We start from the raw sequence: 21400 nt of genomic DNA on the forward strand, positions 1-21400 counted from the left end.
CATATCCTCTGTGTCTAGAGTTCCGCAAAGGAAGGTGGGTCTCAATCCTCTCCTTCCGCCGTTTTGAGCTTCCCCAACCTAAGTCAGGTACATCTTCACACCTGCCAAAACGGGGGCCTCGAACCCTGATCACTGGTGAACACTGGATCGGAAGTCCAGCGCCTAACCGATTCGGCCATGGCGGCCACCTAAACAACTGGAAGACTGTCAAATGAAACTAAGGAAACTGCCACCTTGTTTTCGCAGTGCCACGTCACTATTATTTATGTCCACACTTCTTTCTTCTTGGAATCTCAAGAAAACATCATGTCGTTTACGTGGTGGTGAAACTGCATAGAATTTTGGTACAAGTGCACCCAGTACGTACCAGTGGAAAACTGCTTTTCTCATTGGGCGTTGGTGTGCACTGTTAAATTTTCGATTTGTTTCAGTCCAGATACGTTCATTCAATTCAACACAAGTCAGTTTAGTTCAAACCGGTTTGTACACTTTATGCCTGAATAGACTGTAAAGCCCCTTTCCGTCTTAAAGATGGGACTGGTTGCACAACCAACAGTGTCCGGTAGGTTTACATTGAACCAACCTTGCTGTTAGTTGTAGTTGAAGCGGACAGAGTAAGTGTGCATAATGAAGAGTAATGTGGTGCTGTGTGTTGCAGACCTGTCTTTCCCAGGCGAGTTGTCACGATGCATTATGCATCCTTCCCTCCACGGGCAAACGTCACCACCGTGGCTGCTGCTACGGTCGACGGGACAATACCACACCTCTATTCCATTCCTCCCATCGATTTTCCCTCTCGCCCCTGACAGACCTGGCGACAAATTTTCGGGATGAAAAGTTAATAGATCAAACCCGGTGTGTACAAGGCTACATTATATCACAACCCCATGTTCTATTTCTTTTTTTTCAGACGAGATTTACTTGTTATTGTAAAAAAACAAAACAAAAAAAAAACAGAAGAAAAGAAGTGACTTTTCGTGAGTGTGTTGAACTGCGGGCTGTGGTGGTGAAAGAGAACAGCCTGCGGCGTGCTTGCCCGTTCAGCTGCGGACGCGTGGAAAGTTGAAATTAAAGCCAGAGCAACCTAACACACGCAAACACAGTGCAGTACGGCAGCGGTGATTTATTTATCTTATTATTCAGTCCTTTCGTTACTCATTTCATACTTTTACAAAAAGTGATTTCAGTGAGACGTAGTGCTGCATAGTGCGCTTTATTATTCTGACTGTGAAGAAAAAAAAAAGCCGAAAGACAAAAAAATCAACTTATTGGATCAACCCTGCACCAAACGAGTACCGTTTTCTGATTTTGTCTCGAGAATCAGAGACTGCTGTTCTGAGCCAGCAATGGTCAGCCTCCACACTGAACCTTCTAGAGAAAAACAACAACAACAAAAAACAACAACAACAACAGAATATTTGGATTCATTCTTGTGTTTTTCATTGTGGCTGAGAAGGGGCCTTTGAGTAGTAATCGCTAGCATCACTGGCTTGTACTGTGGACCTTTTATCTACCTGTGTGGAAGTTAATGCGGACAAGCTTCACTGATTCAGTTTTAACTAACAGCAGAACACGCTACGGCAGCTGGACGGGTTACAACGCAAACAACGACAACAACAACAAAAACATGACTGGCTCAAAGCCTTGTGCCTTTTATTTACCAGAGTGGGAACGAGTTAGTACACTACATCATTGGCTGGTGGTAGTGACGTGGCCCGTGCGGAAAGTCCTGGTTGTGCTTGTGTATCATTGATCACACTCCAAGGCGGTAGTCTCGTTTGTTGAGGAATGCTTTTCTCTTCTGATGAGGGGATTTCAGGATTCACCTTCATCCAGCGGGACGTAACATTTGGCGAGGCTGACTGCGGGCTTACGGGTTGACATTGGGGGGAAGGCAGGGGTAGAGGCGCTGTTGTCAGAATGATGTGGATGACAGCAATGGACAACACAACGATGACTGGCTGGTCCGGGAAACGGTGTGCAGCGGTGATTGTTCTGCTGGTGGGGTCTCTCCTGCCTCTCCGTGTCACAGGAACGTATCACATTACACTTGGTAAGTAGCTTTTTTTTCTTCGTTTTTGGCCTGCGACTCCTACGTTCACTCGTGTATATATATATATATATATAGATAGATAGATAGATAGATAGATAGATAGTGGGCTTTTACGTGTATGACTGTTCTTACCCCCCGCCATGTAGGCAGTTATACTCCGTTTTGGGGGGATGGGAGGGTATGTGTGTGTGTGTGCGTGTGTGTGTGTGTGGGGTGTGGGGTGTGGGGTGAGGGGTGGGGGCGCGGGGGGAAGGGGGTGTGAGGGGAAGGGGGTGTGAGGGGTGGGGGGTGGGCTTTGTAAGTATAGTGACGACCCCATTGAAGTATATATGTATCTTTTTTTTCAGCGTTACTTTTGTTGTTGATGTCGGGATTTTATGTAAACGTGGTTGTTCGCTCTGTATCTTAATTAAGTGTGTGTTCGGGTGGGGTTGGGGGCGTGGGGTGAGGTCGTGGGTGGGTGTGGGTGTGGTATATATATATATATATATATATATATATATATATATGTATATATATATATGTGTGTGTGTGTGTGTGTTCGTGTGTGTGCATTTGTAGGTACCTGTGCACATGCGCGCGCTTGTGTGTTTTGAGAGAGAGAGAGAGAGAGAGAGAGAGAGAGAGAGGGGGAGGGGGGGTAGGGGTGTGGTGATGGAGGAGTAAAACAAGTGGCTGGCATTAAATTGATATACCTAAAATATCGCGTCAGGTTATTCGGGATTCTTTTTCTTCATTTTTCTGTTGTATATTTTTTTCTCCTTGTCTCTCTTTGTCAGTTTGACTCTTTCTCTATGTCTGTCTGTCTGTCTGTCTCTCTGTGTTTATGTCAGTCTGTCTCCATATGTTATTCTGAAAGAAAAAAAAAGGAAAAGAAAAAGAAAACCAACAACAGAACATTTCAACAGACGGCCTGATGACTAAGCGCGTTGCGTTACGCTGCTGGTCAGGCATCTGCTTGGCAGATGTGGTGTAGCGTATATGGAATTGACCAAACGCAGTGACGCCTCCTTGAGCTACTGATACTGATGTTGATACTGATACTCCACTAGACCCTGAGTGTGGGGCTGGGTGCTAGTCATTCGGAAGAGTTGAAACAGCGAGGTCCCGTGTGCAGCACGCGCGTTAGAACAACACCCACGGCAACAAAACGGTAATCCCTGGTAAGATTCCGAAGGAAAAAAAAAATCCGCTTTTGATAGTAAAACAAATACACTTCTGGACTGAAAAAAAGAAAAACAAAACAAAAACCACCAACAACAGAATTTCACACAGAGAAATCTGTTGTAACAAAAAGCAATACAATACAATGCAACACAACACAACACAACACAACACAATACAAGTGAAAAAAAAGTCATGCTAAATCGAACACAGTCGTGCCAAGCCAGCTAAAACAAAATCAAGTCAAGCAAAAAGCAAACCACTTTACATTAAACATGTAGCCAGATTAAGCCCGACCATTCAGATGAAAGCAGAACACACACACACGCACACACACACACACACACACGCACGCACATACACACACACACACATACACACACACACACACACACACACATACACAGAGACACAGAGGCAAAGCAAAACAAAGTGGAGCATGACATAACACAAAAGTAGGCTTTCTTTAGTGTATCAGAGAGAGAGAGAGAGAAACAGAGAGAGAGAGAGACAGAGAGAGAGACAGAGAAGCAAAGCAAAACAAAATGGAGCATGACGCAACACAAAAGTAGGCTTTCTTCAGTGTATCGGACCAGAAACACTTTAAAAGCCTGTCAAGTTTGCTGAAAGTCGAGGGGGTACCAGAGAGTTTTGCGCCACGGAACTAACCCCGCACAACCATCAAAACATAACTGCAATCTGCAATCAAAGAAACACTCAAGTACTTTCCTTATTTTGACACACTAATCTAGCCATACTGGAGGCGCTAACCATTCCATTTAAATCACCACTCCCAGCTTTTAAAAGAAATCTGGTACACAAACGATGGCTATAAAAGACCATATAGAGAAATAAGACTAGACAAGACCAAAAAAAAAAAAAATCATTATTTTCGAGAATGATACGTAAGCACTCGTATGTTTTTTAGACCCAGTCATTGCCCTAAGTGGGATCAGCACTACATAATACGAAATGATAAAAGCATAAACAACACGAACAACACAACAAAACAACAACAACAGAATAAGAAACACACTCATCAGAAGATAACACTAATGTTTCTTGGGGAAACAGACAAAGATTGAGGTAGGCTCTTGACAGTGTAAAGGGCAACGAGTCCGAGAGGAAGACACAGCCAGCCACACGGACAGGCAGGTGGACGATAGAAAACAGATGCGAAGAAGACGCAAAGAAGACGATATTGGAAAGGCCTCGCTGTGGGTACCTGGGTATCTCTGTCGGTGCACGCGCCGCGTCCATTGTTCGAATCACAGACCCCTCAACATAAACCTTGGCATTTTCGCTGCCCATGTTTACGTGTTGTCCTTCTGGGGTGGTATTTCAAGAGACCACCATACCTGAGGGTACAGGTGTACCTGCGGGTAAATCTACAGTTTACCCGCAGGTACGATGGTCTCTTGAATATCACCCCTGATGGTGTCAATGTAGTGTTGGACAGGTTCACTTCCCCCAGTTCCCAGGGATGGTTATGCCCGTCGAACACATCAGCAGAGGTGGGGTGTCGACGTCAGGCTAAATCCGAAAATAACTAAACGTTCTCGGGTCATTGGACGCATGAGGCAGTCAAGGCGCTCCACAGTCCACAGGACCACACACTTGATGTTTTAGCTTGATGAATGAAGACCAACAATGAAGAATGTCTTAACAACACAGCAAGTCTGGCCTGTCTTAAGGTTTCCAACCATCACCCCTCGCTATTTTACAATTTATTTTGTGCCTCTAACAGTCTCTCTGTCCGTGTGGTCTCTTCCTCCCTCTCTGTCTCTTCTCTGTTTGCCTCTCTGTGCCTGTCTGTCTGTCTGTCTCAGCAGGAAGGTGGCAGAATGGTTAAGACGCTCATCTGCCAATACAGTGTCTGTGAGGGTCCGGGTTCGAAACACGGTCACCCTTTCTACCGCTTCTGACTGGAAAGTCAAGCTGCGCGCCCAGTCATTCGGATGAAACAATGGAATGGGATTTTTTGTTTAATGTCCCGTCACACATATCGGTGATGGAAGACATTTTGTTAAAGTATTTATGAATACATCTGAGTATTATCGGTTAGAAGGGGTGGGAGATGTGGATGAATGGAGGGTTGGGGGAAACTGGGCAAATGAGGGTAAAAATGTGGGTGAAATTTGGAAGAAAAACAAAACAAACAAACAAACAAACAACAAAAAACCCCTCTAAATCATATTCAGGTAAAAAAAAAAAATTGCGATAACAAACCCAAAAGGGTTTGGGGAAAAAAGAAGAAGAAAAAAGAAAAGGTTAACACACAAAGAACAAAGTAAATACTGATTTCGGCTTCGTGTTAATCGTGGCGTGTAATATTCTGGTAGAAGAGCACCGCTTCTAAAGAGGCCGCCGGTACAATGGCTGAAGTACAGCCACGAACACAGGTCGACGCACAAATGGACCTTGTAGCACTCTCTCCGATCACAAAAACTCCGATTTCACGTCACCAAAAAACAGATGAATGGGGAAACGAATCTCATGATAATAAAAAGAAAACAATAACAGATAAAAGATATTATTTTATGGCAGAGCTGTTTGTTCCTGCTGCTTGACGTTATCCATGGGCAGGTCACTCAAACAAACTTAGGTTCCGTGTGCAGTATGCACCTGGCTCACTGAAACAGAATCCATGGCAACAGAAGTGCTGTCCTCTGGCAGAATTCTGTAGCAGAAATCCACTCTGATAGGGACACTGATGGAAATGGACGCACTAAGGGCGTTACTGAGCGCGTTGGGTTTGGCTGCTGGTCAGGCATCTGTCTAGCAGGTGTGGTGTATCGTATATATCTGTCTATCTATCTGTCTATGTGGATTTGTCCGAACACAATGACGCCTCCTTAAAAAACTGAAATTGTCTGTCTCTCAGCATGTCTCTCTGTGTCTGTCTCTCTCTCTCTGCCTGTTTCTCTCTCTCTCTTTCTCTGCTAAGTGTGTGTGTGTGTGGGGTGGGGAGGGGGGGGGGAGGAGTATGTGTGGGGGTGGGTGGGGGTGGAGGGACCGTGGGTGGAGGGGTAGTAGGTGGACAGATAGAAACAGGACATATCCTGGAGGGAATTCATTCTATAGATGCTGTCAGCTTTTCGGTTTCGTCTGGCTGCAGGGCAGAGCAGCTGGACCAGTTCAGCGCTGTGCTCAGCGCAGTGTCAGTTATCCCCCTTAAAGACACACACACACACACACACACACACACACACACACACACACACACACACACACAATCGCCCAACCATTACATATCACAGCACTCTGCAAAAACCTTTTTCTGGGGGTGGGGGGGGGGGGTGGGGTCGTGGACAGCAAGCTTTTCTTTCACGTCCAGTAAAGTGATAGGAGTTGGAGGCCCTGTTCCGGCATGGTGTTATGTCCTTGGGAAAGGCACTCCATTCTGATTTTCCTCACCCCACACCAAGTGGATGGATAACTGACCTGGCAGATGGGGAAGGTTTATAATGGAGAGGACTAGGCCCTGCCTCCCTATGCCGAGCTGTGGACACGATGGATATGAGTTCAATACCCCGATGGCCGTGAATAGACTGTTGTAACTCTAACCATTAACCATCAGAAGTGAACACAACAATGGACATGTAAACGACGTGAAGTGTAAGGGGGAGGGCACTGGTGATCTGTTAAAAAGAAAAAGAAAAAAAAGCTCATGGACAAAGACAGGGTCACAAAATTTGTGTGGTTTCTGTATCATATCACAAAGGTTTTTTTTTATTTTTATTTTTTATTATTATTATTTTTTTTTACAGGACTAGGTTGTCAGTCACACTGTCTAAACCACACACCTAGCCTGGAGCAAGGCAGTGGTGCTGGACAGAAACACAATCAGTTGAAGATCGATTGTGTGCCCTGATCATATCCGTTTGAGCTTTTAGTGCGTGTGGTTCATGAGCTGTTTCAGGTTCTCATTGACTCTCTCTCTCTCTCTCTCTCTCTCTCTCGCGCACACACACACACACACACACATACAGAGGGGGGAGGGAGGGAGGGAAGGAGGGAGAGAGAGAGAGAGAGAGAGAGAGAGAGAGAACGCTCTTTTACATCCCGTTCTTCATTCGTTGAGAGAAAAATTCTCAGTCTGTGAGTAGATCGAAATGGGTGGCGCTGTAGTATAGCGACGCGCTCCTCCTGGGGAGAGCAGCCCGAATTTCACACAGAGAAATCTGTTGTGATAAAAAGAAATACAAAAATACAAAAATTTTACCCCCCCCCCCCCGGGCCCCCCTCCACTCCCCGTATCACATCAAAGCTTCTAGATACACAGGAATCAGGTATGATACACAGGTTAAAAACAACAACAACAACAACAACAACAACAAAAAACAACCTCTCTGTAACACAAACAATTTACTTACAACTGGAGATTAATATTTAGTTGCTTCCCCCGTCCCTCTCACATCTCCCCCCCCCCCCTCCTCCCCCCTGTCCCATTACAGTTGTGATACACAGAGGTGGAAAACAAATCGACCTGACCGTCATTGAAAGAGTACAGCTATGTCAGTGAAGCAGTCATGGAGATAATACTCTGGAGTGTTTGTGTATCAACGACTGTTGGGACAGCGGAGGGCACAGCGGAGACGGAACAATGAGAGGCCGCGATGGGATTCCTTTGTACACGGTGCTCAGTTGATCACGCACCTCTCTGTGTGAGAGAGGGTACAGGGTTCGCTTTGTCTGTCTGTCTGTCGGTCGGTCGGTCGGTCGGCCAGTCAGTTGGTCAGTTGTCTGTCTACCTGTCTGTCATCTACCGCGATGTTAGTCCTCCACGTTTCTTTATGGTTGTTTTTTTTCGATCGAAGCTTAAATTTCAGCGGAGGGAGTAGTTCCCATGTCTTAGCTGTTTTCATTATGTATGAATGCGTGCATGATTATATGTATTTATGTATGTATGTATGTATGTATGTACAACTCCCACATTCACTCGTGTGCACACGAGTGGGCTTTTTACGTGTATGACCGTTTTTATCCCCTCCTTGTAGGCAACCATACTGCGTTTTCGGGGGTGTATGTAAGTGTGTGTGTATGTACGTATACTACAAATATGTATTTATATATGATCATTGTCATTTTTTGGAGGATCAGAGCGCGCGCGTGCGTGTTTGTGTGTGATAGAGATTTTACTGGGAAATAGGTTTTGTTATTGTTTTTACACATTTAATGCCAAGAGAATAAGTCATCAAATGCAAGTAACACAAGAGAGGCAAGGCCTTCAAGACTCACTTGTGATACACTTTAAAAAAAAAATCCAAGCTTTTTATATATTGAGTATAATTTCAAAATGTAATGTTTAAGATGAGAAAGATCAGTTTAAAGCAAATTAACTCCACTAGCATTATAGAGTAATTTCCCTTTCTTACCAACTGCACCAAAACGTTTGCAAAATAAATAAAACTTCCATGCTTAGCAGAAGAAGTTCCTGTTTGAACACAAAATGATAATAATGACTGCTCTAGCTGTTGGGTCAGAATATCAGATCAAAGTGCCAAGTTTAGAGAATACAAAAAATATAAATATAACAGTAAATGCAGTTTGCATATAATTAGGCTTCATTCTTTATTTTTTTGTGCCCATCCCAGAGGTGCAGTATTGTTTTAAACAAGATGACTGGAAAGAACTGAATTTTTCCTATTTTTATGCCAAATTTGGTGTCAACTGACAATGTAGTTGCAGAGAAAATGTCAATGTTAAAGTTTACCACGGACACACACACACACACACACACACACACACACACACACACACACACACACACACACACACACACACACACACACACACAACCGAACACCGGGTTAAAACATAGACTCACTTTGTTTACACAAGTGAGTCAAAAATGAAAAGACAAGAATAAGGGGGAATAACAAGCCAACATTCATACACGCAAGTACGTAAACCTTCACGCACATCTCCATTAATATGTATTTAATAATGATAATAATAATAATGGTATTTATTATAGCGCTGAATCTTGTGCAGAGACAAATCAAAGCGCTTTCGCACCAGTCATTCACACGCATGCATGACTCTAAAACTGGAGAAACTAAAGACAAGGAAGAGACTACTCGTGTGTATTTATTGGTTGACTGACATTAATCAATGCGGACATGTTGATCATACTTCTGTGAAGCTGACAGTATCGAGAGGTTTCTGATATCATATGCCCCAGCAGTATATTTAGCGAGTGACCTTATCATGTCTTCATTTTCAGGTGTGAGGACAGCTATTACAGTGGAGTGATGGTCTAGAGATAACGCGTCCGCCTAGGAAGCGAGAGAATCTGAGCGCGCTGGTTCGAATCACAGCTCAGCCGCCGATATTTTCTCGCCCTCCACTACACCTTGAGTGGTGGTCTGGGCGCTAGTCATTCGGATGAGACGATAAATCGAGGTCCCGTGTGCAGCATGCACTTAGAGCACGTAAAAGAACCCACGGCAACAAAAGGGTTGTTCCTGGCAAAATTCTGAAGGAAAATCCACTTCGATAGGAAAAACAAATAAAACTGCATGCAGGAAAAAATACCAAAAATGGGTGGCGCTGTAGTATAGTGACGCGCTCTTCCTAGGGAGAGCAGCCCGAATTTCACACAGAAAAATCTGTTGTGATAAAAGAAATACAAATACAAATACTAGAGAATGTCTAGTTGCACTCGGATATGAAACTAATTTACAACCATTTTGAATATCACAATATTCATTGGAATGGAAAACAAAATGTATATGATTGTCAAAATTCTGGAGACACTTTTGACACGAACTGTCATTCTTTTTCCAGTAAACCATGTTTTGTTTGCATTCAGCCGAAGAGCTCAAGATTGAGAGAGAGAGAGAGAGAGAGAGAGAGGGAGAGAGAGAGAGAGAGAGAGAGAGCGAGCGTACCATAACGTTCAATGCAGTGTCAACATTTATTACAATGATACAACACAGTCGTCAGGATTTTTTTTATTGCCGACTGCATAGCTGTTGATAGGAGGGGAGGAGGGGGCGGGGTGGGGGTGTGGGGGGGTGGGGTGGGGGGCTGTAACGAATGTTTTCTTACGACTTCTGACACTGCTGCTGCTGTTGTTGTTGTTGTTGTTGAGGATGATTTCTTTTTCACGTTGTTTTGTATCCGCTGCAAATTGCTCATGTGTTCCGTCTGTCAGCGCCATGCCGGAGGACGGTTTAAATGAAGGGGTTTATAAAAATGACGGACGATAAAAATGAAGCACGATGAGTGGAAAACATTTTCCTGCTGACAAAAGCTCACTTTGAATAATTGGATTTCCCTCTGTGCTGCTTTTTTCTGCCTTGTGTTGTGCTGTGCTGTGCTGTGCTGTGTCTGTCTGTCTGTCTGTCTTCGTCTGAGTCTCGTTTCTGTCTGTCTGCCCATCTGTTCCAGTCCCCTTCTCTGTTAAGTTAAGTGTGTGTGTGTGTGTGTGTGTGTGTGTGTGTGTGTGTGTGTGTGTGTGTGTGTTCTGCGACCAATAAACCTTGGACTGCGGTTATGTGCACTCGGATGACCTATTAATCACACGTGCAATTATATCAATCATCTGATTGTGTTTACAGCACCATATTGTACCACGTGCTTCTGTGCACACAGGTATACCTACTCTGTACCTGCCAGTCACAATACCAGTAAACAAAGGCCCTCCCCAACCCCCACCCCCACCCATCCCGTCCCCTCCTCTAACCGGTACAACAAATACTCGTACTGTCCTCGTCAAATTGTTCTTTTTGTTTCACCAGACTGTTAATGTTGACATTGCGGTGTTTCGTTTTTTTGTTTTATTTTATTTATTTTTTTTAAATAATATTTATATTTTTTATATTGAATTCTTTTGAAGCATTTGGATACAATAGATTTTGCTTCAGGCTGTGACTTAAACAAAGACCCTGAAATATACGGACGGTCTTTTCTTCGAGTGATTAACTGCTGTCGAAACAAGTCTGTACATTGTTGGTTTACCTTGATTAGATAAAACGAAACATGTCTCTGTTTTTAGTTCTTTATGAAATAACGTCATGGGGCACTGCAGGGAATTAAGCAATCAGATAAATCCACGCGGGGATTTGCTGTTTTCATTACTTTTTTTTTTTTAAAGAGCAAAGTGCGTGCTTGCGTGCGTGCGTGCGTGCGTGCATGCGTGCATGCTATGCAGACAATTGATTATTTTCTTGTTGTTTTTGTCTCTGTGTGTTTGTGTGTTGGTGGCGTTGTGTACATATGACCTACGCGTGGACATTTCAAATACACAAATCAGGTTCATTTATTAAAATGAACTGTGTGCTCCACGGATGCGTTCGAGGGAATGTTTGTCCAGGGAACTGCGTGTCCAAGGGAATATATGTCTATGGGAATATAGCAGATGTCTATTGGACTATACGTCCGAGGGAGTATGTCTTTAGGACTATATGTCTGAGGGATATATGTCAATTGGAATCTATGTCTGAGGGAATATATATCGAAACGAATATATATCCAACCTGCATTTGTCCAAGACACGATGAACTTCTATCTGTCTGTCTCTTTCTCCGTCTATGTCACTCTCTGTCTCTTTCTGTGTCTGTGTCTGTGTGTCTGTCTCTCTGTCTGTCTCTCTCTCTGTGTCTCTTTTCTGTCTCTGTCTGTCTCTTATTCTCTTTCTGCTTCTGTCTGTCTGTCTCTCTCTCCATACGTATAACCGGTATGACTAAATTGCGAAAGAAACGTCAAGACACCACCATGTCAAAACTGAAAAGCCACCACCACCACCACCACCATCATCATCATCATCAACAACAACACAAACAACAACGGCTTGAAGGTTAGAATTAAAACAAAACAAAACAAAAAAAAGAAAAAAAAAGAATATGATTATGTATGCAATATATACAGATATTATACATACATCTCATATGTATGTATGTATGTATGGGTAGTAACCAGCAAGATTACCCACCGCACCCCCAAAACTGTAAATCCAGAAATATTTTATTGCTCATATTTTTTTGCAAAGAAGAAAATAAAGGCGTTGGATCCACTCTCAGTTACATGACACAATTTCCACAGGGATTGTCACATCAGCACGGACTTCATCGCCAGCCTTGCTGCGGGCCCACTGATGTAGGTTGCAGTTTACCGAATTTTTTTCCATTTAAAGGCCCCTGCTGTCGGTTGGACGGAAAGCAATTGGAATAAATGAACGAATACAAAGCAATGGGTGAATGAATGAATAAATGAATGAATAAACGAAAGGCTGAACGATCGAAAACAAACAACAACAAACAAACGAACGGAAGAGTGAACGAACGAAAAAAAAGGAAAGTATGATTGAATAAATGAACGAACGAATAAATGAAAGGCCGAACGATCGAAAACAAACAAACAAACAACCCAACGAAAGAGTAAACGAACGAGAAAAAAGAAAGGATAAATGAATGAATAAATGAATGAATGAATGAATGTTTGAATGAAGGATCGAACAAACGAACAAACGAACGAATGAACGAAAAACACCGATGGATCACTTGCTAGAATGAACAGCAACCTCAATGTATATCGATCCATATCAGAACATGCGCTGTTCCCTATTCCCGCGGGTTTCGGAAGCGCGATGAACTTGATGTGATGATCTTATCATCAGACCTCTCTGGAGATACAACGGCAATGGGATTGGGTGTGTGTGTGCGTGTGCGTGGGCGGGTTTGCGTGCGTGCTTGCGTGCGTGCGTGTGTGTGTTTGTTTGTGTGTGTGTGTGTGTGTGTGTGTGTGTGTGTGTGTGTGTGTGTGTGTGTGCACGATTATTTCTGTTTGGTGTACTAGATGCATGTATGTTAATGTATGCATAGCTCTACTGTAAACGACACGAGCTCCTTGCCTGAAAGGTATGAGCGTCAATTTATATTAATGTTGTTATCATTATCATCGTTAATATGATTTTAATTGACCATTATTTTTCCACCGTGTCGCTAACAACATATACATCAATTCTGCCACAGAAAAGACGATGTGTGTGTGTGTGTGTGTGTGTGTGTGTGTGTGTGTGTGTGTGTGTGTGTGTGTGTGTGTGTGTGGTGGGGGTGAGGGGGCGTTTGATCAAACAGCACAAAGTAGGATCTACATCGCAACTTGGACGATGCAATACGTTAGGAGAGGATAGGATATGATTACAATACGATTCCATACAAATCAGTTCCATGAAGTGCGATGCAACGAAGCAGAACACATTACGGTACAGCACAGCACACGTTTAGTAGCCCACACTGTGATACACACATTGCAGTGCAACGCAAAAACAAACTACCAAACAAACGGTTACACACACACACACACACACACACACACACACACACACACACACACAGCAGCGTTCCACATCAAAAGGCAATGCAGCACAGCGCGAGCAACATAATGAATCGCAGTATCCATTGCGCCAAACGTCATGTCATCCAGATACTGTAGCAATGAAAATCAAATACAGAGCTAAGTCCTTCATTTTGCTGATGCGTTTCACGTGTAAATCTTGACTGGTTATTTCTAAACCCACGGCTTCCTTTCTCCTGTTATTTATTTATTTATTTTTTTAACATATCAACCCGGTTGTAAGACTGGTTGTTTACCTGCACCTGTATTTGTTCAAACCCATTGGGCATCTCCCCCCTTAAAAAAATGAGAGAGAGAGAGAGAGAGAGAGAGAGAGAGAGGTGTGGGGGGTTGGGTTGGCATTTTCCCAGTTCAGCTGGAACGAGTGAGTGAGGCAGGGAACTGAGTACACGCGGCAGCACAGCACATAATTGGTTCAATTAACAGACTGCTGGGGGGACAATAAGGAAATTGTGTTTGCGGAGTAATTTCCTCGCAGCGCAGGAAGTCGGGAAAGCATGTAGCAGCGTAGAAAAATAGTCCACTGATTTGAAAAATAAAAAGTCAACAAAATTAATGATTAACTTGGAGAACGTTACAGAGGCAGAGTAAGCACATATCTTAACATTCCATGAGTCCTTCTAGATCATATCCCTAAACATAAGATTTAATCATTTATTTTGCATTGGAGAATTTTACTTACGTTTTTTTTTGTTGGGAGGGGATACATTTCTTTTTTTTTCTTTTAAAAGAAAGTTTTTGCCTGATTCTAATATCGCCCTTCCTGGCGGCTTGGATAGGTTACTGGACTGTGATTTTCCACCCTTCGAGAATGGGAATGCCACTGAATTGTAAACGGTAACCTCTTTGTCAGTCAGGGACAATGTAGGTCAGTTGCAGTGTGGGTATGGGGTGGAGTGGCGGGTGCTGCACATAATGAAACGGTTAACGAATTTCCTCCAAACAGGAAACTTCCATCACGTCAGCTAAAACAGAGGTTTTTAGATGTTGCCATGGAAGGGGCTGACATTTCCGTTATCAAGTCCCCATTTCTCATTTTACCTTTTTTTGTATTTTTTAGAAGCACCTTTTTGCCAGTCCAAGGGCTGTTTACCTGTGCTTATTTCCTTACAATATATTATATAAGGCGATTCCACGCCCGTTTTATAAATGTGCAATGTGTTTTTCGGTCTCACCGAAAAAAAAGCAAACCACAGACAAATATTCCATCTCTTTCCCGTACAGAAAGATGGCCCAGGGGCTCTGTTTGTCTTGGTCCATAGCTCTGTGTCATGACGTAGAGGTCGAGTAGTCTGCGGATGCAACCCGTTGTTTTGTACATATTCCGTTTTGAGAGCGGGATTTCCCTGCTCGCTGAGGTTGTCAGCGCAATGAAAACATCGGTGTTTGCTTCGGCAGCATCCCACTGGATGTAGCTATCTGTATGGAGAACAAATGTAAATTACCAAAATCTAGGTGCTTTTCAGTGTGATCCGTCTCAGGTCACTACACTATAGAAAGAAAGGAGAGACCCGTCTGGTTTATTTATGTTTTCACTATTCTACTTGGTGGTGGAGTTTCCTTGCTTGTTTTTGTCACCAGTGCATAGTTACATACCATGAACACTGCTGATAATAACTTCACCAAGTAGTGGATTGTGGGGATATTTTGCCTTCTGTCATACTGCAAGCACTCTGTTTAGGTGGAACCACATTGTCAATCCGCACGTTTTCACGCCCCCTTCAAACCCAGATTGAAAAAGCAGTTTCGTTTTCAGTTTCTCAAGGAGGCGTCGATGCATTCGGACAAATCCATATACGCTACACCACATCTGCTGGGCAGATGCCTGACCAGCAGCATAACCCAATGCGCTTAGTCAGGCCTTGAGTGCATGCATATTTGCTTGTCTACCTATCAGAGTGGATTTCTTCTACAGAATTTTGCCAGAGGACAACACTCTCGTTGCCATGTTGTTGTTTTTTTTTTTTTCAGTGCGCCAAGTGCGTGCTGCACACGGGACTTCGATTTATCGTCTCGTCCGAACGACTAGACACTCAGTTCGATTTTCCAGTCACACTTGGGAGAATGGGCGAGAGCGGGATTCGAACCCAGACCCTCACGGAATAGCACTACATGTCAACCTCAGTCCCCTTCAGGTAAACGTGAAGGCATCTGGTTTACAGCCATGTCAAATCCTAGTCTTGTCGGAAGGCAGCCACAGCAGAAAATACGATAAATAAGCTAACACTCAATGTACAAAAACAACGGGAAACAACGACGACAATAACAACCAACTGTTCTCTGTTGCTGTGTCTACCGCGTGATGATTGATCGAGGCGGTTTCCTGCTGTGGTCGGTGGGGTTTGGCCTTCATGTCGGTGTAGTATCCAGTGCCGAATGTCCCCAACCCCTAATTGTCAAAGCCGCGCTATCGTCGCTCACCAAAAATATCTAATGGAACAATTATAAACAATTCTTGTACGCTATGTTTTGTTTGAGTTTCTAGTGAGAGCTTCTACACAATAACATTTTTCGTTTGCTCTCTGAAAATGTATGAACAGAGAAAAGAGCTCAGAGTATTAGTGTATATCAGCCCGTGAATGCATGCGTGCGTAAACTGGTGCGTATGTGTGCGTATGTGCGCGCGCGCGTGTATATGTGACTGTTATATTCCGTGTACTTTTTATGTTTTGTGTTTAACTTTTGCTGTTGTTGTTGTTGTTGTTACTGTCTGCAGAGTCCGTACCGATTTTTTATTTTTCTTCTTTTGTGCGTGCGCGCGCGCGCGCGCGCGCGTGTGTGTGTGTATGCGTGTGTGTGTGTGTGTGTGTGTGTGTGTGTGTGTGTGTGTGCGCGCGTGCGTGTGTGTGTGTGTGTGTGTGTGTGTGTGTGGTAGAGAGAGATGCTGGGTGGACGTGGACAGACGCACAAGTCAAAACCGTATTTGTGATATACCTCACGGACCGGAAAACATGATAATTATCATTGTTTTGATACAATCATATCCAGCAGAGCGACTCATTATTCCTTCTTCTTACAAACAAAAATGACTGGTTCCTTCCCCCTTCCCCACGTAACCCGTTCCCCCACGCCCCCCCCCCTCCACCTCCCCACCTAGAATCCTGTCACTACCGAAGAACCCGATTGCATTCTCCCTCCCTCCCTCCGTCCCTCCCTCCAGTCTTACATCACCCAGCCACGCGGCCAGGCCCGGAGGGGAAGGGCAGACGTAGAGAGCTCGTCACTCACTGTACTCATTAGTTCCTCTGTCGCGGGGGGGTCCGGGCCGGATTATGGCACGTACGACTGTAGAACTCAGCCTGATGAAGGAGGAGAGAACGACAATGCGATGCGCAAACAACTACTGCACGGTGTCTGGATGGATCTGGATCCCGCAGTCAGACAGTTGGAGAGGGGGATTTGTTTTTGTGGATCGATCCTGTGGGCGGGGGTGGGGGGTTGAGGTGTGTGTGTGTGTGTGGGTGGGTGGGTGGGGTTAGCATCATTAATGGGTTGTGGAAGAAAGAAAGAAGGAAAGAAAGAAAGAAAGAAAGAAAAAACAAACAAAAAACAAAAACAAAAACAACCCACCAGCAGCCGCGATTTGTTATATAGGGTTCACGAACATTTAAGGACCACAAAGGAACTTGTAATGAGCACCACTCATAACCTCATAGGTGCTATAATACACACGCAATTTCATTCTACATATATGTATATATGTACATATATATATATATATGTACATATGTGTGTGTGTGTGTGTGTGTGTGTGTGTGTGTGTGTGTGTGCACATGTGCACATATATATATGTACATATGTGTGTGTGTGTGTGTGTGTGTGTGTGTGTGTGTGTACATAAAAAAGCCACAACTACCGTTATAAAGCACTGAATAGCTGAAACAAAATTAATTAGGGCGAAACATCGATTTTTCAAGCTGTTCGTAGTGCCTCTGTTGCCTGAAACAGCCCTTGTTGTGTGTTCAATGAAAGGACAGTGACAGACCTTGCACAGCCTGCCTAATTTAATCTCTAGATAAAAACAACAACAACAACAACAACAAAAACCCACAAAAAAAGAAACAAACAAAAGCATACACACAGTTTGTGAATCGACACCTTTTGTTACGAAGAGGCGCTTAACATTTTCTGAAGTCTATACTTACCACTGCCAGCCTTGCAGGATGTGGCGAAGGACTGCACAGAGCTGTTAAACAAAGAAAGCAAAAACGTAGGTCTGTCATGATGGCGGTTGCCACGGCAGTTGCTGCAGCAGCAGCCATCATCACATCACACTGCTGCTGCTGCTGTCATTGTTGATGTCATCAGGAACGACGGGCGCTGTAGACGAGTGGTTAGAGCGTTTGGCTTTTTTTTTTTCTCTCTTCTTTTCTTCTTTTGGTTATTTGGGGAGTCTCGGGTTCAAGTTCCGGATGTTGCGCCTATTAGGTGGATATTGGGATCTTGTTCTTCTTTCTTTCTTTCTTTCTTTCAGATCAACAAACGTGCGGACCTGTTGTGGCTTACCCTCCCTTCGTGTGTTTACACATGCAAAAGATATCACACACACACACACACACACACACACACACACACACACACACACACACACACACACACACACACACTCACCCACACACTCACTCACCCACAGAAAGAAAGAAGAATGGACCGGGGCGGACTGACGCATAAAAACACAGACCTCAGCTAAGGACGTCCACCAGCCAGCTAACACCAAAGTGGTTAAAGTGTCTTTCCCTCTCTCCACCCTCCATGCACTAATGCCCACAATCAGCACACCCCGTTTGGTGTGCAGCCATGCGTGCAGGGGGTAGAGAAATAGGTGAGCACAACCCAGCTAAGCACACCCTATTAGTAAGTAGCCTACCCAGGTATTAAGAAAAAAAGGTACCCTTTTCATTATTCAGAAAATATACGAAGATTATCGATTTGATAAATTAGTGGCTGGCCGACGAAATCAATGCAGCACGGAAGTACACGAACAACTCGTGTTAGTGGTTTCGTGGTGTGTAGTGCTGGTCAGGGTTGTTGCTCTCACCTGCTGCCTGCCAGCCGGACAGACACTGTCAGAAGCTGGCAGCGAGAAGCTGAACAGTAAAGCTGATGATGAGCACACTGTCATCCCGATTCGCCAATTTCTGATTTGCTGATCCTGATTCGGCTATTCACAGTGCGCCTATGTACTCAGTTGCTCTCTCTCTATCTGTGTGTGTGTGTGTGTGTGTGTGTGTGTGTGTGTGTGTGTGTGTGTGTGTGTGTGTGTGTTCTTATTGTTATTACATTTCGTCGGATGTCACTTCTGTGAATGCACTCAGGCTGTTTCACCCTGGAGCTGATGGTGCTATTTTTGGACAAACATATCACATATCTTATAAACACTTATCAGTGCATGCATTTTGTTTGTTTGTTGGTTGGTTTGTTGTTTGGATTGTGTGTGTGTGTGTGTGTGTGTGTGTGTGTGTGTGTGTGTGTGTGTGTGTGTGTGTGACACAGAGCGGTGTGGAGTACCGGGAGGAGCATCATGCTTTGTCCCATGACGGGACAACGTCTCACGTCTAATTGACAACAACCTGTCACGCGTTGAGCATACAGGAAGGATATGCACAACTCTCGCTAAAAAGACAAATCAGCCGCAAACATTAACGGGAGATAGATAGATAGATAGATAGATAGAGAGAGAGAGAGAGAGAGAGAGAGAGACAGAGACAGAGACAGAGACAGACAGACAGACAGACAGACAAAGAGAGAGAGAGAGAGAGAGACGGATTGGTAAACACGATCTCCCATCGATAAGAAAAAGAAAGAAAGAATGAAAGACAGGAAAATCTTTGGGTATTGATGCCAGTCGCAACACCGTCAATACCAAAATTTGAGAAACGGCTTTCCGACCGAATAATCAATGCACCACAGAGGCGCGACAGAAATAGGAGAGGGTGGGAATGAAAGGGGGGGTGGGGGGGGGGGGGGAGTTTGGGAGTGGGGTGGGTGGGTAGTGGTGGTGGTGGTTGAAGTGGTGATTGGGGGTGTGCAGGATCGAACCCTGCAATCAAGGGGTCGGACTTTCAGCGCGAACCTGGGGATTCAGGCACGCAGGTTTTTGTCTTTGCGCTCGCTCTGTCTGTCTGTCTGTGTGTCTGTCTTAGTCATTAACAGCTATGGTGACATTTGCAAATTTTGTTGTGACCCTTTCTTTATAAGGGATTGTGGCCTCAATGAACAAATCATTTGAGTCTGAGTCTCTCTGTCTCTGTCTCGCTGTCTCTCTTTGTCTGTCTGTCTGTCTGTCTCTCTACTGTATGATCTAAATGCTAGAGGCAGATTAGTTTGGGTACTCGACTAATATACACTACACTTTTTTCGAGTGTGGGTTTTTTATTTTATTTGTCTGGATAAACTAAAGTGTTGACAGCATTTATATGTGTCTTTGTGTTTTTCGCTAACGGTTAATTGATTGTAGGCGAGAAGTGATCTGATCATATTCAAGATAGTGAAAGATTGAATCACACTTTTTATGGGAATTTCCGCAATGTCTCTGACTTGAAACCATACTTGATACAAAATATGGAAAGACATGTAAATATATAACGCCAGCGGTCCATCAGTTATACACAACATCACTGACAGTAATCTGATTTGCACATCAAGCAAAGACTCGGAAGAAAACGAAAGACACTGTTATTTATTGTCAAAACTCTACGGAACATTTGAGAAAACATGATCAAGCCTGCATATACAAAGCCAACTTTTGTTTAGATTGAACTGCATTCCACTCCAGTGTGCTACACTATATTGTTGCATGCTACTGTTATACCTCATACACTTCAAACAGAAACCATGGTATGGGAGTGATGGCCTAGAGGTAACGCGTCCGCCTAGGAAGCAAGAGAATCTGAGCGCGCTGGTTCGAATCACTGCTCAGCCGCCGATATTTTCTCCCCCTCCACTAGACCTTGAGTGGTAGTCTGGACGCTAGTCATTGGGATGAGACGATAAACCGAGGTCCCGTGTGCAGCATGCATTTAGCGCACATAAAAGAACCCACGGCAACAAAAGGGTTGTTCCTGGCAAAATTCTGTAGAAAAAAGCTACTTCGATAGGAAAAACAAATAAAACTGCACGCAGGAAAAAATACAAAAAAATGGGTGGCGCTGTATTATAGCGACGCGCTCTCCCTGGGGAAAGCAGCCCGAATTTCACACAGAGAAATCTGTTGTGATAAAAAGAAATGCAAATACAAATACAAATATTACATCATTTTCAACGCTTCGTGTATTTTCGCTGTCGAAAATATAGTCTGCATGTAGTAGCCTATGTACGCTTAAGGTACCAGCTCATAGTGCATGCATGGCCCATTTCGAAAGGAAATGAGCACTAATTGTGGTCTGCCCTTTATCTAAAAGAGAGGCGACTCAAAGCATGGCAAGATGTATTGTCTACAGGGTATTAAGTAGGACTTTGGGAGACGAAGCGTCGAATGAAATGTCAGAGCCAATCAACGCCAACGTATTGATTTGGTCTGTGTGCTTTGCCTACCTTTGTTTACTGCAGCCGCTGTATCCACGTCTTCTCTCTCTCTCTCTCTCTCTCTCTCTCTCTCTCTGTGTGCGTGTATGTGTGTGTGTGTGTTCAGGCATACCTATTTTGTAAAAAAAAAAAAGAATATTTCTTTTCTGTTACCTCGCTATTCGGAATTGCATCACTTGTGATGCTACTACCACTATTGCTACCACCGCTACTACAACGACTTCTACTGTTTTATTGAGTGTGGGTGTTGTTTTTTTTTCAGCGGTGGCAGAGGCAGGGGAGACAAATGAAGCA

The 21400-nt window shown here is 43.9% G+C and overlaps 1 protein-coding gene across 1 annotated transcript in view; it reads left to right on the top strand.

Annotated features, from left to right (window-relative positions):
• The first annotated feature begins 1089 nt into the window (after positions 1–1089).
• The window catches only part of LOC143281595 (uncharacterized), a 62200-nt gene continuing 41889 nt past the window's right edge, over positions 1090–21400 (top strand). The window contains exons 1-2 of the mRNA XM_076586834.1: positions 1090–2053; positions 21369–21400. The exon at positions 21369–21400 is cut by the window's right edge and continues 106 nt beyond it. Of these exons, the coding sequence (XP_076442949.1) occupies positions 1921–2053; positions 21369–21400 (165 nt within the window). The 5' untranslated portion in view covers positions 1090–1920. The remainder of the gene's footprint in view (positions 2054–21368) is intronic.

This window comes from Babylonia areolata, chromosome 4 (assembly GCF_041734735.1).
Source record: "Babylonia areolata isolate BAREFJ2019XMU chromosome 4, ASM4173473v1, whole genome shotgun sequence".
NCBI classification, from domain to species: Eukaryota; Metazoa; Mollusca; class Gastropoda; order Neogastropoda; family Buccinidae; genus Babylonia; species Babylonia areolata.